This window comes from Penicillium diatomitis (assembly GCF_028827545.1).
Source record: "Penicillium diatomitis strain IBT 30728 chromosome Unknown utg000001l_segment0_segment0, whole genome shotgun sequence".
Lineage (NCBI taxonomy): Eukaryota > Fungi > Ascomycota > Eurotiomycetes > Eurotiales > Aspergillaceae > Penicillium > Penicillium diatomitis.
This window is the reverse complement of record NW_026623173.1, coordinates 4,124,798-4,140,155: the sequence shown is the minus strand read 5'-3', so window position 1 is coordinate 4,140,155 and position 15,358 is coordinate 4,124,798. Positions and strand designations below refer to the sequence as shown.

The following is a 15,358-nucleotide window of genomic DNA, read 5'->3' as shown; positions in this document are numbered from 1 at the left end:
CCGAGCAACTGCTCCGCTATCGATTGATCTACTTGCTGGACCATTTCTGCCTCATTACTTCATCTGTGAACACATTACAGACAAGCTTGGCTTCTCCACGGTCCCACACTGGATGTTCGGGGAGAAAAGACTCTGCTATATCAAAGTGCCGACCCCATCTCCCTTCACTCTCTCGCGGGCGATTGATTCTTCTCTTCGTTCATCATTGACCGCATCCCGCATCCCGCATCTCCCACCACACAATCATGGACCAAACACATGCTCGGGCGCTGGAAGCCCTTCAGCCATTCATCGCCCTGGCGACCTCCAACAGTGCCACCTCGCCGCGCTTCATTAGCAATATCATCACCAATGCGACATCCGCTCCCAACACCTACGTCTTTGCCGAGCTTCTCGAAACAACCACCGTTCAGGCTCTTGGCTCTCCCGACACGCCAGTGGAGTATCAAGCGTACTTGAAGCTCTTGGAGATCTTTGCCTGGGGCACATGGCAGGACTACCAGGGTTCGTGACACATCTCTCTCGTCATCCTCTCCGCCCAATACAATGCTAACTTCGTGGGCAATCCCACCACCACAACAGAAACACCTAACCTCCCCGAGTTAAGCGCTGATCAAGCCCTCAAGCTCCGACTGCTCTCCCTCCTTTCCCTCGCCGCCACCACCAAACCCCTAACGTACCAATCTCTAATCAATGCCCTATCCCTCTCCACTGCCGCCGACCTTGAAGCGCTTGTGACAACCGCCATCTACGCCAACTTGATCTCTGCCCGTCTGTCTCCCGCCTCCAACCCACCCACCGTCAACGTCACATCCGTGGCTTCTCTCCGGGATGCACCCCCGCATTCCCTGCCGTGGATGGTCACCATCCTGACCGAGTGGGAGTCCCGATGCGGACAAGTCATCACCGGCTTGGAAGCAGAGATCGTCCGGGTCAAGACCAATGCGCAGAAACGCCATGCGAAAGATCAGGTCTACCAGGAACAGGTGGCCGGAGCCGTGCAGCGGCGACAGGCTCAGGCGGGTCCCGGGGACGGAGGGAGTGGCGCAGACGGACGAGTCGGTAAGTCCGGCATGGGGCGAGGTGCAGTGCGATCAACGACGATGGGACTCGGGCGCAATAAACGTGAAGCTGATGATTTCGATGAGCATGATGGTTTCGAATCGGATAATGGGGATAATGCCTTCCGCATGGATATCGATGAAGGCGCCGGTTTGGGCCGTGCGGGGAATCGACAGACGAAGCGTGTGGTGGGCCGGAGAACTTAGAGCCATAGATATTGGCTATTTACGACTATGATGACCTTTCAACCCTCTTCAAGTGCAGGATTTTACTCTCTTATGGTCTCTTGGATCGATGTTCGGGCCCGTGTCCACATGCCGGTTAGGAACCACCGATCTTTACGCCTTGGTGGAACAATGCAATTCAAAAAGCAACTGGGCAAATTGCATTCTCAGAAGATCTGGCGACTCGAATCATAAATAACGTAAATACAGAATTAGTGACCAGAATGATAAAGGGGTATTGTTCGAAAGAGAAAAAAAACACGGAGCTCGGAAAAAGACATGATAGGAATGGCCAATAAGACAAATTATAGACACGGTAAGAGAGAAAGAGAAGATTGGGGATACCCGGTGGCGAGGAAAGAGAAGAACGTTGGGACGGTGGAGATGATGCAGATGACTGCAAGTTTTTGTCGCCCAGCAGGCTAGATTGGGCCCTTTTGGCACGACAGAAGCAGACAAAAAGCAAACAACAAAAGTCGCCTGCCGGGAGTGTAATCGAGGTCGAGTCACGTCTGTTGCGCACAGTACTCGTTGAAGTGACCGATACTTGTAGGTGGGCGATCAATCGACACTTGCGGGATTGGTTGGTGACCGTCTTTACAGCATGGTTCCAGGAACAAAGATGAACAATATGCTCAATGCAGCAGCGGTGATAAAGGACATCAAGGCAGTGATCAGAGCGCGCTTGTTCAAGAGTTTCCGAACATAAGGCTCGCGAATCACGCCCCAGTTCATAAAAGTGTACTCGCTGTACCCCAAAAACGCCATGACCGGATCGATCTTGTACCGGTAGGAGACAATAAAGTATGATGCAATGGCAAAGGGTAAGATGACCCAGCAGCGGACATGGCGAGGTTCATTGCGGAGGACCACGTAGAAGGCAGCCCAAAAGCCGGCACCGAAACAGATCAAAGCAAAGGCCAAGCGGGCAATGATGCTAAGCGGCACCAGGTTCCCCAGGGCCTTGGCCTGCAAGAACCCCGGAAAGGCATCGCGCTCCATGGCTTGAAAGACATAGTCCTTCGCCGAGTCAAACACTTGCGGGTCGTCACGGCCATCATCCTCGATCAGATTGATGCAGGTCGAGACCATGGCTTCTGGCAAGACGATTTCTCGCTCAGCGCCGGGTAACAGATAGGTGTAGAGGATCTTCTCCGCGCTGGCTCGAATGTCGTGACGGCCAACTGTATGACCCGGAGAATTCGAATCCACCCCGTTTCCGTTGCCGCTACTAGGCCTGCGGTCGAGACCGGACTGTTGAGATCCAACACTATTTTGAGGGGAGTGAGAGGTATGACCCTCTGAGCGAAGGAAAGCAGAAAGTCGATGATCAGCATCACGATCCTTCTCATTCTGATGCATCCGGGAAGGACCAGCCTCCACTAGTGGGATGTCGCCCAGGCTTTCCAGATTTTCCAGCATTGCGGATCCACGGCTGTCGATTCTCTCCATGTCGGGCGTTGCGACCAAGACCGACCGGCGAAGCTCTCGGACATAGTGACGGCAAAGTGACATGTGTTGGGAGACATCGAGCCTGGATAAAGAAGACAAGTAGGTGAGTCAGTGTTTTGACGTCGAGGGTCTCGTGTTGCAGACACATACCAAAAGTCAAGGTAATCTACAGAACGATGCTGATCACGCATGTAAATGTAGAACGAGAAGAGATCGACAGGTGCCAAAGTGCGACGACTCAGAACCTCGAAAAGGGTCGGCAGCCGGTTTCGCTGCTCAATGTCGGAGAAAGAGTCGTGTGATGCCATCTTGTCTGAATACTAGGTAGCTAGCGGGTTTTTCCCGGCTGGCAAGATTTGCTTTGTTAAACGTAGCTCGCTGTCAATCGACGGGGAGGGGTGACGATAAGGGGCGGCCGTAAAGAATGAACGGGGCAGGGCGCCGTGAACACAGCCAAAGAAGAAATGACCGGCCCAGTGGGAGCAGAAGTTGTTGAAGGAGTGATGATGATGTTTGGAAAAGGAATGAACGAGGCCAAGCGATAGACAATTTTGGGCTCAAGGCGTGGAAATAGAATTGTCGCTGAGAAGCCAAGCGATGACGGTTTTGTGTTTGTTTGTCAGAATTGAATCGCCAACCTCCTCTGCAAGACTACTGCACTGCAGCGGCTATTTGAGAATAGACCGAAATACGAGATCAACACTGTAGAAGCGAAACGAATGAATGAGATCCCGTAGGAAGGCAAGAGCTACAACCAGCGCGATAAACAGAGTCGCGTGAAGCCTTCAGTTGGGGATACTCCCAAGCCTTCGTGGTCTGCGATCGAGTCCGTAGAAATGTTGTTCCGCGCAGCCCGACCCACAACGCAATTTCCCCTGTAAATAATGGATGTGCTAACGGACATTGCATCATAGTGCTAATTAAAGTTATCTAAACCACCGGTGATCGACTGAGCAAGCTTTGAGTAGCAGAACGAGATGGATAGAAAGCACTGTGAGAGTCTACATGCAAGATAAATGATCTATGCCATTCTTTAGAAATCCTCTTCAGTAACCGACTAAGACTGTTACTCGCTACTCGCGGATCCGGGTTCATCAAACCAGTCAAAGCGGCGATCAGCATTCATAATAGACGGCCTCAGAAAAGAAGCAGGCATCTCGTGCCATAAAGAAAGAGTGGAAGACTGCGCTGAAATATGAGATGCATGGGGTATTCCAAATCGATCCAATCTTTGTCCAAAAACTCCGTTCCATGCCCAATGAAATCAAACCAAAACAATCATTAGTGTCCATCGGCAAGATGCTGTCGAGAGAAATGGTTAGCCATTGAACATGATGAAACATCTAAATGCAAATTGTAAGAGCAATTCATGAGGGCACAGTGTATACGTACCGACCACTCGGGGATATTCCGAATCTGTTGGTACATGAACTTTTCGAGCTTGTTGGCACTCTTCGCGTATGGCGTGTTCTCGTTGTTGTACCGACGGCAATTGTCGAAGATCAGCATGGCGTCCTTGATGAAATCCTGCGGTGTAGGATACATGTCCTTCTCGTGCTTCTCCTCCATGGTCGAAAGATCCATTGGCTCCTTGATCACCTCGTAGTAGTCCGGTACTTCGTCACGATTGACAGGTTGCGTGAACGGCCAAGCAGCACTGTGATTTTGCATATCGTTGAGAAGATGGAGTAGCTGGTTGTAATTGGGACCATGCCGGGGTTGTCGAGCGAGCTCGTCCATATCAGGGGACCATCCAGACTCTTTCACCGCTGGAATGGTGAGCGGATCAATCTTAGTGACGCCATTCTTCCATTCTTTCGGGGGCGGATGGACGATATGAGAGCGGCTGAAAGCACGGATTTTGGCTTGTACAGCTTCTTTCTGCTTTAAGAGCATGCGACCCATTTCGAGGTATCGAATCTTGGGCAACATGGTACATTGCATGATGGTGCCGCCTTCGTAATCCTTGATGTAGCCCATCCAAATGGATTTGTCGAGCGTGATTTCCTTTGTGAAACCTTGCTTTTTGAAGTACCCGATAGCGTAGTTGTCGGCGTAGGTAAGGAAATGCATGATGGGGGATGTCGCTTTGACGTAATCCTAAAACGAGTGCGTATTAGTCGAGTGTAGCCAGGATCAAGAGCGATGTTTACCTGCCTTGAGATGGGACATCAAATGTGCGCCGTAACCCTTGACTTGTTGATCGGATGAAATGGCACAGAAGACAATCTCAGCAAACTTGCGGCTGTTGAATGGTCGGTAGGTAATGCCTCTGTTTCCAGGGTATTAGCGGTTGACCACCTACCCCGTCCATCTCACCGGAGACTCGACTCACCCGACCACCTCCAAGGGGTGCTTCACAATGGCAATAGAAAGATGTGAACGATCGTAAACGAGTCGCGCAATGTAATCCTTGGGCATTTTAGGTAGTTGTTTCTGGAAGATGCACTTGAGCCCTGTCAAGACGATGAAGCTATCGTGTGACCCATCGTTATTGACGACCCGAAATTCGATATCGCCATGTCGCTCTTCAATAACGGCAGGCTAAATGGCGTCTGATCAGCCCAGCTCGGTGTACATATGCAGCGCGTGCGCCGGGGCCAAGGATGGAAGTAGTCACCTTTTCGGGAAATGGAACTATACGAAGTGGGGGCTTTCGTAGCACACCATCCTCCTAGACAAATAGCGAACAGCGCGTCAGTAATCGTGGATTTGGCCGAGTTTGCAGTCATCCGGTGGACTTGAAATACCTCTTTCACTGGAGAATCAGTACGCGCTTTCTTGCTGGGTTGCAGTTGAGAATCTGGGGAAGCTGGCTCTTCGGAAGCCTTCCTTTTAGTGCCTATATCTTGTTAGGTCAATTGAGCCAAGATAATTGTGCATTGAACTCCATGCGCGCAGCACATACTCTGGGGGGTCTCGACTGCCATGATTGCGGGGGGTGTAGCTGTCGCATTCAAAATATGGTCGGAGCTTGAGCGTTCTTGAGATGCGATAACGCCTCCCCGGAATCCGCATCCGGAATAATGTTCCTCCGGATGGGCCAGATCGACCGGTCGCGCATGTGTATAGTTCATGTCCCCTGATGACCTTGGGCTCATCCATATATCAATTGAGCCTTTGTCGTCCAGCAGACCTGCCTGTCATGTCTTTGATTGAAGCCTGGGATGCCGCTTCGGCAACTCCCTTCCACCCATTCGTATCAAAGGATAGCCAATTTGCGGTCGGCTTCAACCTGCTCATGATTGGTACGGGGAGTGTATCACCGCTCCGACTCGTGCGCTACTGACGTGTTCTTCAACAGCCATCATTCTTACAGGACTCTTTGGCCTCAGTACGCAATTTCAAAATCTCTCTTCCTACATCCCATAGGCTAACTTCAATAATCTAGACCGGTCATTTCTCAGTCTCGCATCTCTCGGCGTCCCAGCATCTGTGCTCTTTGGGTGAGTGGGCGAAAGGAAGCTTCCATGTCCATCGAAACAGCGCTGATCAGTCAACTTCTGCAGATTTGGCGCTGTTTTCACCATTTGTGCTGTCGGAGTTTATGTTTAAATCGATACCCGGTCTAGATCAAGGGCAATTCACAGGAATTGAGGAAGACGGACCAAACCTAGGCGCAATAGGTGTCCTCTTTGCGGTGAGGGATATTGCAAGCCTCGGGGGAAATCTTGGATATTATCACTGGCGAGGCGGCACTGTATCGTTGAAGGACCGGAGAGACCGCCTTAACAAAGGACATTTCAATCACCGACTTCGTTTCGAAAGTGATGTTTGATTCTGGGCTCCTTCCTTACTGAAAGACCAGGCTCAGACGGCGAAGTCTGCTTCCTTCGGAGGGCGACGGTTATCGACCCTGTCCATGGATATCTGCTCTATGCTCTCACGTTGTCCCAACTCATCTGCAAAGCCAAGCTGCGCTAGCTTTCCAACATGAACCTGATTCTTTCAAGCCAAAGCTGCTGAGGCGCTGTCTCTGCATCTAAGTATCGCTGTGCCGATGGACTTGAACAACCCCGATCTCTAGGTAAAGTTTCTCGTCACTCGAGACGAGAATCGCTTGTGATTTAAAATTTCATGGCGAGCCATGGGAGCTATAGTGCCGAGAGAACGATGCAGAGCAGCGTCTATCCTTGGGCACGGTCACACTTTGTAATGTGACGTCCTTGAATTGGAGGTTCCACTTCCATGCCTTTTCAGGTTTCTCGTAGACTATTATGATGAACCCAGAATCTGTAAACATCTGGAAGTGAACTGGATATTGCACTAATCGAAGCCCGTGGACCTGCCTGGTGAGTGGTAGTATATTTGGATTCCGCTGGCGGGGCCGCTTCCGAGGCTCTGACGGACGTGTTCTTCTTGAATGAATTCCAAGAAGATCCATATTTCAAGGAACGTCTCGCTGTTCTACAAGACGAAAAGACAGAAAGAAACGAAGTCGAGACCAGGAATAGTAGACAGGACAGAAAGACAGGGACAAGGTCATATCAAGTGCGATTTGCGTGCTGTTTGTACGCCAGAGGATTGGACAGTCTCTGGTCAATCGGTCATTTGCCTTCTCACTTCTCAGAATCGACTTCAACGTCCCCAATTGGCAAACACAAGCTTGTCAGCCACTTCATTGGTCTGCGACAGGCTCTGCTCTGAGCCCGGGAGTCCATCGCTATTCACAATTTCCAATCCTGTATTTCTTGTCCCGGCAATAAGCTCGCCGCAGCAGTTTCGTTCAATGGAGCCGCTATTCACTGGAGTCTCAGGCAATGCCCGTTACCTTTTCACGCTGCTTTCATGTATCGGCTTTGCCGCCAAAGCAACCGTCCAAATCACGCCCGATGGTCTCCGCTTCTCAGTAGAAGAGGGCCGTGTGATTCAGGGATTGGCATTTCTCGACAAGTCTCTCTTCACCAGCTACACCTTCCAACCCTCATCGACACAAAGGAATCGCGCCGAGGGGTCCACGCAAAATACGGATGCCACCGAGGATGCCGAGTTCCCACAGTTCATCGTCTCCCTATCGGCTCTCCTGGAGACACTGAAGATCTTTGGAATCAATGATCTAGCTGAGCCAAACGGGTCTCGCGACTCGAATCTACCTCAAACAAATCCGGCGTCAAGCGCGTTCTCAGCGCCGGCCTTGCTCATGGACCGCTCCTGCACTCTCCAGTACGCTCACTACGGCGCCCCCCTCAGCATTGCAATCACCGAAGCAGGCGTGAAAACGACCTGCGAGCTGGTCACTTACGAGCCCGAAGATGCAGAGATCGACATCCCGTTCCAACGCGATGCGATCATCATGAAGATTATCATGCGCTCGGCCTGGCTTCACAATGCTATCGCCGAGCTCGATTCGTCAAATCCAACACTGCTCAGATTATCAGCCTGTGCCACCAGAGAGCCCTATTTTGCCCTCTCTGGCGCCGGTGGACCATTTAGCGAATCGACAGTAGAGTTCTCCGTTGATCAACAGAAAGACTCGTTGAGCGGAGCAGCGCAGGCAGATCGTGCTTCACAGGCACATAAAATTTTGACTGATGATGGAACCACGCGACCACGCGCCACCAGGGCTAGAATTGCTCCCACGGTCACCGAGACTTTCCAGGTCTCACCTCCTTTGTCGATGGGGGAGCGAATTCAACAGAGCTATCGTTTCGCACTGATCAAGAAGGCGGCAAGAGCGATGGCCGTTGCTAACAAAGTCAGTATACGAGGAGATCGGCAGGGTGTTCTCAGCTTCCAGTTCATGGTAGATCTTGATGATCAAACCCCAACGGGACGGTCGGTCGGCGCTGGGCTCAAAGCTGCTGCAGGGCCGAGGTGCTTTGTGGACTATCGGTTTGTGCCTCTTCTGGATGAGGAGGACGCCGATGAGGATATGGCAGTTGACGACTAGCTGATGTACGACACTAAAAAGCTGGATCATGAATCTTTACTTCCCCGGCAATTTATTTCAAATTCAACATAAATCAAATCGGTATATAAGGAAATATCGATACAGCTCAAGGGTCTCTAGTTAGCTCATCTCAAAGATCCTGGATCCAACAACGGTAAAATAGGCAAGAACAGGGTCTGCCTATAGTCCTACAATGACCACCAATTCCTCGTCGTACTGTGAGTCCATTACATGACCTAGTGTGGAGTGCGGAAGTCAGTACAAGTCATGCGATCTCATGCCCAAGACACGGCCATGGGGGAAGGACCGGTTACTTACCTCAGCGATAGACTGCCTTTCGATGATTGACTTTTGTTTTTCATTGCGTGAAATACGCCAGTAGTAATCACTGAAATCACCGCACTGCATATGACGAAGGAATTCCTCGTCGTGCGTGATGACAATTAGTTGGAAGTTCGCCTGTTGTTGACGGGCGCGAATGATGTCGTGCAACGACTCAGCAAGAGAGCGAATGTTATCGCGATCGAGGTTAGTTGTCGGCTCGTCGAGAGCGATGAGTCCACAATTCACACCAAAGCATTCAGCAAGGGCAAGTCGAATTATGATACTGGCCAGGACCTTCTGACCGGCACTGCAACGGCCACGCATGTCCATCTCGGCGCCGGATTTGACCATACAGACACGATAATTGTAGGACCGATTACCCTTGGCATTCTCATTGTCCGATCGGATGAGGATTGTGTCAACGTCAGTTCCGCGGTAGGTTCTTTGCCAGAGTTCGCCAATAATGGAATTGATCTCTTCCATCTTCAAGCTATGGTACCGCATGATCGCCTTATCCAAAGCACCGCCGTAACGTGCAAGATCCTCGACTGCAGCTTTTGTAGTCTCGACCTTGATATGCGACTCTTTGTACTTGCTTGCCGCGTCTTTGTAGTCTGTATCCCAGTCGGCCAATAGTTGCATCAACTGATCGTCCTTGGACTTCATTTCACCCATCTTGCTGGCTTGTTTCGCGGCTAGTGCGTTGTGCTCGCGAGTCCATCGCTCTGACTCCTGCTTGAACCGGCTGCGATCGACCTCGGCATTTTGCTCTTCCAGCTCCTGAATCTCTTCAAGCACCTTTTTCAAGCCTCGTGTGGCTTGACGGTGCGTCAAATTATCGGAATATTGCCGCTTGGTGTTCTCGCTGTCTTTGAGCTGGGTAGAGATCCTGTTGATCTCTCTTGTGGTCTCGGCCTGTGCACTTTCGAATTTTTGGATCTCATTCTCAAGATGAACCAGCTCTTCTTTGCTACGCTCCAGTTGAGCAGGACCTCCTCGCTCAAGGTAGGAGTTGATTTCCTCATTGGCAAGGTCCAACTGGTGGATACTGTCAGAAAGTCTATTGATATCAGCTTGCAAGTCTCTTTCGCGAATTTCCGCTTTTTGACTGATGTCATCGTATCGTGATTGTGCTTGAAGCAACTCGGGTGTCAAAGCCTCAATGTCACTGTCGGCTTGTTCAATAGCCTCACGTTGCTGAGCATTAAGCTTCTTGTATTCCTCCAGGCGGACCAGCAAATCAGCCTTCTTTTCCAGCTGGAACTTTGTGGTGCTGAGACTAGCACGAACGTCTCTCAACTGAAGCTCGAGCTTATTGATCCGGGTTTGAGACTGTTCCTTTTCCTGCGTAAGCTTGGCGTGCGTCTTCTTTAAAGCCCGAGACTTCTCGTTGATGGCTGAGATCTCCTCTTGAATATCCTCCAATGTGCGGCTCATCGACGCGTCTTGGTGCTTTGCCGAGAGCTCTTGAATCTGAGACGAGAGATTTTTGATCTCATTATCATATCTGGAGATGGTCGCCACTGTTTTTGCGAGTGTCTCGACGTCCCTTTTGCTCTCCTGCTTCTCGCTGACTGTGCGGTCTTGCATCTCCAGTCTATTCAAGAGTTCATCCCGCTGCGAGTCGCAGCGTTGCTCCTCTTTCTCGAGTTCTGGGATCTCAGTCTCGGAGAGGCGCAACCACTGCTCATAGAACCCATGAGCAGCGCGAGCCATTGCGAGATCACTCTCCATTCCCTGCAAAGCCTCATCTTCGGCGTCCAATCCCGCCTTTTTGACTAGAGCTTCCAATTTCCTCGTAAACGTCTGAAGCTCTGTCTCATTCTTAAAAGATCGCTGGCATGTACGACACATCTTGGTTCGCTTTGCTGCATCGAGACACTTATTGAGGTATTCTCCCATACCAGCAAATTGGTCGGCGTCTTTACGAGCCATGTCATACTGGGCCTGACGGTCCTTGACGGTTTCGGGGTAGTCTGTTGGATCAGCATCAATAGCTTGCCGGATCTCCTTGACGCAGTCGTTCAGCTCATCTCTCCGCTGTTTCAGAGTCTTCTTGGCGTTGGTCAACTTGAATTCAATTTGCTCGAGTTCACGGTTGACACTGTCACGAGAGCGCTCCACATCGGCGACCTGTTTTGATTGACTATCAATCTCTCGTTGGAAGTCTTTCTCAAGCGTGTCAGGTAGCCAGTCAGGACCAACGACCTTTGACAGTCGTTCACCATGTGCGCTCTTCATTGTTTGTAGAGCACGTTCTCGGTCTTTCAATTCTTTTTTGAGGTGATCCAAACGAGCCAGGTCACCTGCCTTCTTCGTAGACTCGATGAGCTCGGTGTTCAGCTTCGAACCTTGATCCTCAAGATGCTGCAACTGAGAGGTGATGTCTTCGGTTTGCTGGTCCCATGAAGCTGCCTTGGCCTGCTCCTTGGCTTGCTCGAGACCGGCATTGGTTTCCTCGATCTTGGCCTCCAGGGCTGCTTGGACACCCTCATCCACTTCTATTTCGTTCATCTTCCCTTGATGCAGAGACGCTTCCTTATCGTTGGCAGCTATCTGTCTTCTCGCAGCATTTTTTGTCTCTTGTAGCGCAGACTTTTTTTGTCCAATTTCGTTGAGAGTATCTTGTACCCCACGAAGCTCGCGCTGGGCTTCCCGCTTCATGCGCTCCAGAGCCTGATTCCGTTCTCGTAGTTGACGTCGGATCTTTTGCATAAATTCGTCAATCTCTGACTGGCTCATGCCGTCGTCGATACCACGAATATTATTATCACGAGCGGTGTCATTAATCATTTTTTGGCGCCTCTGAAGCTGACGCTCGTAGTTGGCTTTGTCATTTTCGTGTTTTCCATTCTCGGCCTGCTTCAGACCCAGTCTATGTCGTGCAGCGTCAATCTTTTCTTTGAGTTCCATGTAGGTCTCCTTCTGAGACTCCTGTTGTTGCTGGTACTGGAGCTGTTTTGTTTCGAATTGCTCAAGGTTGGATCGCAACCACTCGTCGGATTCACGGAGCTCAACGAGGTGTCTCTTGAGGTTTTCGATGGTTTGCTCAATGCTCTTTGCCTCGATACGCTTGCCTTCCAGAGCGCCGAGGACTTGCGCGTAACTTTCGGATTCCTTCCAAGCTTTATCGGCTAGTTCCGCAACACGTCGCAACTCCCTGGACATTTGTTGTGTCTCTTCTCGGAGCGCCTCGATCTCGTCCTGGAGTTTGATGGATCGCTTTTCGGCTCGGTCGGCTTTCTCCTTGTCTTCTTTTGCATGCTGTTCCATGATTTTATATTTCCCGAGTTCTTCATTTTGTTTCTTCCTCAAAGCTTTGATGTTGTCAATGGCCTTGGTGTACTTCATCGCTTCAAATATCTCGTCAAAACGCTTCTTAAGTACCGATGGCTCGCTCATCGGCCAAAGACTCTCGTCTTGATGACAGAAGATCACAGAGTCCAGTACAGCTTTTGAGACGCCCAGGTACTGCGGCATGATCTGATCCAATTCCGCGACCCGCGAAGAAATCGAAGCGCGCTCGCCATTCTTGACCATCACAAGCTGCCCCTCCAGCGTTTTTTGTTGCCTTGTCGTCTTTTTCACGGTGAGCTGCAAACTGCGTGTGGCAACCATCCTTGCGCCAGATGTTGCGTTGAACGACAGCTTTACCTGGGCAAGAACTTCCTTCTCGCCGCATAATTTGGGATCGTGGATGAAGGCACCACCTTTGCTGTTGGGAGGAAGATCACCGGTGGTAGCATATTTGAGACACTCGATAATGGTCTAGGATCGATTAGCTTGCTGCGCAGGCATTGTTTGTCCATATACTGTGAAATGCCGAGCCAGCATACCGTCTTTCCTGATCCATTGTAGCCGACAATTAGCGTGAGAGGAGTCTGAAACTGTATCGTCTCGCTGCGTGTGTTATCGAAGGAGCGAACTCTGATATGAAATTTTCCGCGTTAGCCTGGCGACAAAGAAATTGTGGTCTCTTTCTACGGCGTTGAAACTTGCGGGAGTAGGTATTTACCCCAGAATCGAGAGCTTGTCAATTTTCGCTGACGCATGGATCGTGTGAGTGAGTCGCTCTACATGCTATCTATTGTGGGTGGCAATGCGCTTACACCTGCGGATTCATTAGTGACTGCATCACCCAGTATGGCGATCAAGGTATTTCGGCGCATACATTCTTGTAGTGATCCCCGGAAAGGTGGAACTCTTATGGATCCTTCAATGTAGAAAGAAGATCTGGATCCGGGTGTATGTTTTGGAAACCTGTGAGTCCAGCGCTACAGATGTTCTGGAGTTGACGATAGTGCGCTCGGGGCTAGCTACCAGCAAGGTCGAGGAGCTGATCAACAATGAAACGAAGTCAGCTCTCTGCCTCCAAAGGACGGACGGTGCGCCTCGGCGCTCCTCAGCGCGCGCCGACCTAACACGAACTCACGTGACTAAAATGATCACATGCTGACATAAGAAGCTCGCCCCTCTGGATCGGCGGATGCGGTCAGTCCAACCAAGGCGAGCTCGGTTGATATTTCCGTGCCCTCGAACCCTTGATCTGAGGTTACTCTGACCGAATGTTTGAGAAGGCGTCAGAAGGGGTTTACCCAGAAGGTCTGTTCCCACTGAGCAAACTGTGCGCCGAACAGCAGCTCCGGCGGCTCCCTTTGTCTTGAAAAAGAGAACGGCCCCTCTCCAACAGATAGCATCGAAATCCGCCTTTGGGGAATGCGCCAGCCGGGCAGTCTGGTTCGGTCACACCTCCTCGACAGCCGACGGCCAGCAGCCAGCGCACTGTCGGCCTCACGCACCGCGCCTTTCTTGACGCAGGACGGTTTGGTACTCAGGTGGGAATTGCCGGACTCGATAATAATATTGTGATCGATATGACTCCGAACCATATGAATTTCAACAACATGCATCTGACTCCACAGTCGCGATCGGCGTCAATCGAAGGGGCGCAGAGCACGCTGGCCGAGCAGTCCCAGCAAACGAGCATCGCCGGATCGTATGGACAATATGCCATGCAGCAGGGACAGCAAACAGGGGCCTATCAAAATATGCAAAGCGACCCTGGGTGGACACAGCGGGTGTTGGAGGAGATGAAGGACCTGCTACTCTTGCTTAATGCTCAAGGTCGAATCACTTATGCGTCGCCGTCTTGCAAGTCAGTCACCGGTCGCGCGGCAAAACAACTCGAGGGTAGCCTCTTCACCCAATATATACATGAAGACGATAAAGGGATCTTTTTGAGAGACATGGACGATGCGGTGGCCATGAATCAACCGTTTCGGACTCATGTGAGGCTACACAAATCGAACAATTCGTATTCTCTGGTGGAAGCCTTCGGTCATCCGCACATTGCAAACGAGAATGACGACGCCGGACGAAGAAACTCGACTAGTCAGGATCGGTGTACGGGCTTCTTCATAATGTGTCGGCCGTATCCGACGAAGAACTCTCTCCTGCTCGATTCCTTCCTTGAACACAAGATTGAGAATGCACGCTTAGTGCAGCAAATCGCCAAGCTCCGCCAAGAGGAAGATGAGGAGGCCAGCTTGTCTCGACTATCGTACAACAAGATCGACGATAAGATGGTTGACGTACAGTCGGCTGCACAAGGAAGTGGCAGCGACCAAGAATCCACTGAGACCGTTGCTCCTAACTCGGATGAATCCGACGATGTCCAAGGGGACTACTTTTCTGAGAACGCCCCTCGAACTGGGGGCCTTTCACATATCGAAGGCATCGAGGTAATGACTGGTCTCTACTACGGCGATGGCGAGCGATCCCGAGGGCTGAGTACGGGGGCGCGCCGAGGCCGCCTCATTCAGTGTGATATTGATATCACCACTGCAGCCGATCAAGCTCGCAACGTACAGGAGGGTGACCGGCGCAAAAGACTGAAGGGACAACATGTCTGTACCGACTGCGGTACGGCTGACTCCCCGGAGTGGCGGAAGGGACCGAGTGGGCCAAAGACGCTGTGTAATGCGTGCGGCTGTAAGTTGCGATATCTCGATTGTCTCTTTCCGCGACTATCTGACCCTTGCTCACGTCTACATTCCCCAACAGTGCGGTGGTCAAAGAAGGAAAAGAAACGACAGGAGTCCACTTGAATTTCCCAATGTGAGACCGGTGCTTCTCTCAGTACGACGAAGATGATCCCTCCTCTTTTTTTGTCCTCTTCTCTTCGGCTCAATATAGATACCCCCTCCCCTCTTGGCCCACAATTTCCAATACCCCTTTTTCAACAGAGGTGCGACTATTGACTCGGCCTCTTTCCCACTATTGTCCCTTCTCAACCTTACTTGGGTCGGCGCATTTGTGTGGTTCCTGCCCTGGCATGATGATTCTGCTCTTGGCCCCAACCTTCACTTCTCGTTCTCACTTCTTCGTTTCGCAGTATGATTTATGA

General features: G+C 51.0%; 7 protein-coding genes across 7 annotated transcripts; 4 read left to right on the top strand and 3 right to left on the bottom strand.

The window, feature by feature from the left end:
• Positions 1–245: 245 nt before the first annotated feature.
• N7539_001202 (COP9 signalosome complex subunit 7) lies at positions 246–1,268 on the top strand (the record flags this gene model as incomplete). The annotated part of the gene is made up of 2 exons (XM_056930806.1): positions 246–504; positions 583–1,268. 2 exons carry the CDS (start codon positions 246–248, stop codon positions 1,266–1,268), a joined length of 945 nt encoding a protein of 314 aa, XP_056795099.1.
• A 615-nt stretch (positions 1,269–1,883) lies between these two features.
• On the bottom strand, positions 1,884–3,046 carry rgsB (uncharacterized protein; the record flags this gene model as incomplete). Its single annotated transcript, XM_056930805.1, has 2 exons — positions 1,884–2,820; positions 2,889–3,046. The coding sequence occupies 2 exons, from the start codon at positions 3,044–3,046 to the stop codon at positions 1,884–1,886; spliced, it is 1,095 nt and encodes a 364-aa protein (XP_056795098.1).
• Positions 3,047–4,019: 973 nt separating this feature from the next.
• Positions 4,020–5,668, bottom strand: gcnE (histone acetyltransferase GCN5; the record flags this gene model as incomplete). Its single annotated transcript, XM_056930804.1, has 7 exons — positions 4,020–4,040; positions 4,131–4,838; positions 4,896–5,010; positions 5,074–5,282; positions 5,359–5,412; positions 5,489–5,580; positions 5,647–5,668. 7 exons carry the CDS (start codon positions 5,666–5,668, stop codon positions 4,020–4,022), a joined length of 1,221 nt encoding a protein of 406 aa, XP_056795097.1.
• Positions 5,669–5,883: 215 nt separating this feature from the next.
• N7539_001199 (OST5 family protein) lies at positions 5,884–6,293 on the top strand (the record flags this gene model as incomplete). Its single annotated transcript, XM_056930803.1, has 4 exons — positions 5,884–5,986; positions 6,043–6,072; positions 6,130–6,184; positions 6,248–6,293. 4 exons carry the CDS (start codon positions 5,884–5,886, stop codon positions 6,291–6,293), a joined length of 234 nt encoding a protein of 77 aa, XP_056795096.1.
• Positions 6,294–7,467: 1,174 nt separating this feature from the next.
• On the top strand, positions 7,468–8,628 carry N7539_001198 (putative DNA repair protein Rad1; the record flags this gene model as incomplete). The annotated part of the gene is made up of 1 exon (XM_056930802.1): positions 7,468–8,628. One exon carries the CDS (start codon positions 7,468–7,470, stop codon positions 8,626–8,628), a length of 1,161 nt encoding a protein of 386 aa, XP_056795095.1.
• Positions 8,629–8,808: 180 nt separating this feature from the next.
• N7539_001197 (MRX complex DNA-binding subunit) lies at positions 8,809–12,878 on the bottom strand (the record flags this gene model as incomplete). The annotated part of the gene is made up of 3 exons (XM_056930801.1): positions 8,809–8,844; positions 8,947–12,720; positions 12,789–12,878. Coding segments are annotated over 3 exons (3,900 nt in total), but the record flags the coding sequence as incomplete, so codon positions are not given.
• A 978-nt stretch (positions 12,879–13,856) lies between these two features.
• Positions 13,857–15,059, top strand: N7539_001196 (GATA transcription factor LreB; the record flags this gene model as incomplete). The annotated part of the gene is made up of 1 exon (XM_056930800.1): positions 13,857–15,059. The coding sequence occupies one exon, from the start codon at positions 13,857–13,859 to the stop codon at positions 15,057–15,059; it is 1,203 nt and encodes a 400-aa protein (XP_056795093.1).
• Positions 15,060–15,358: the final 299 nt, after the last annotated feature.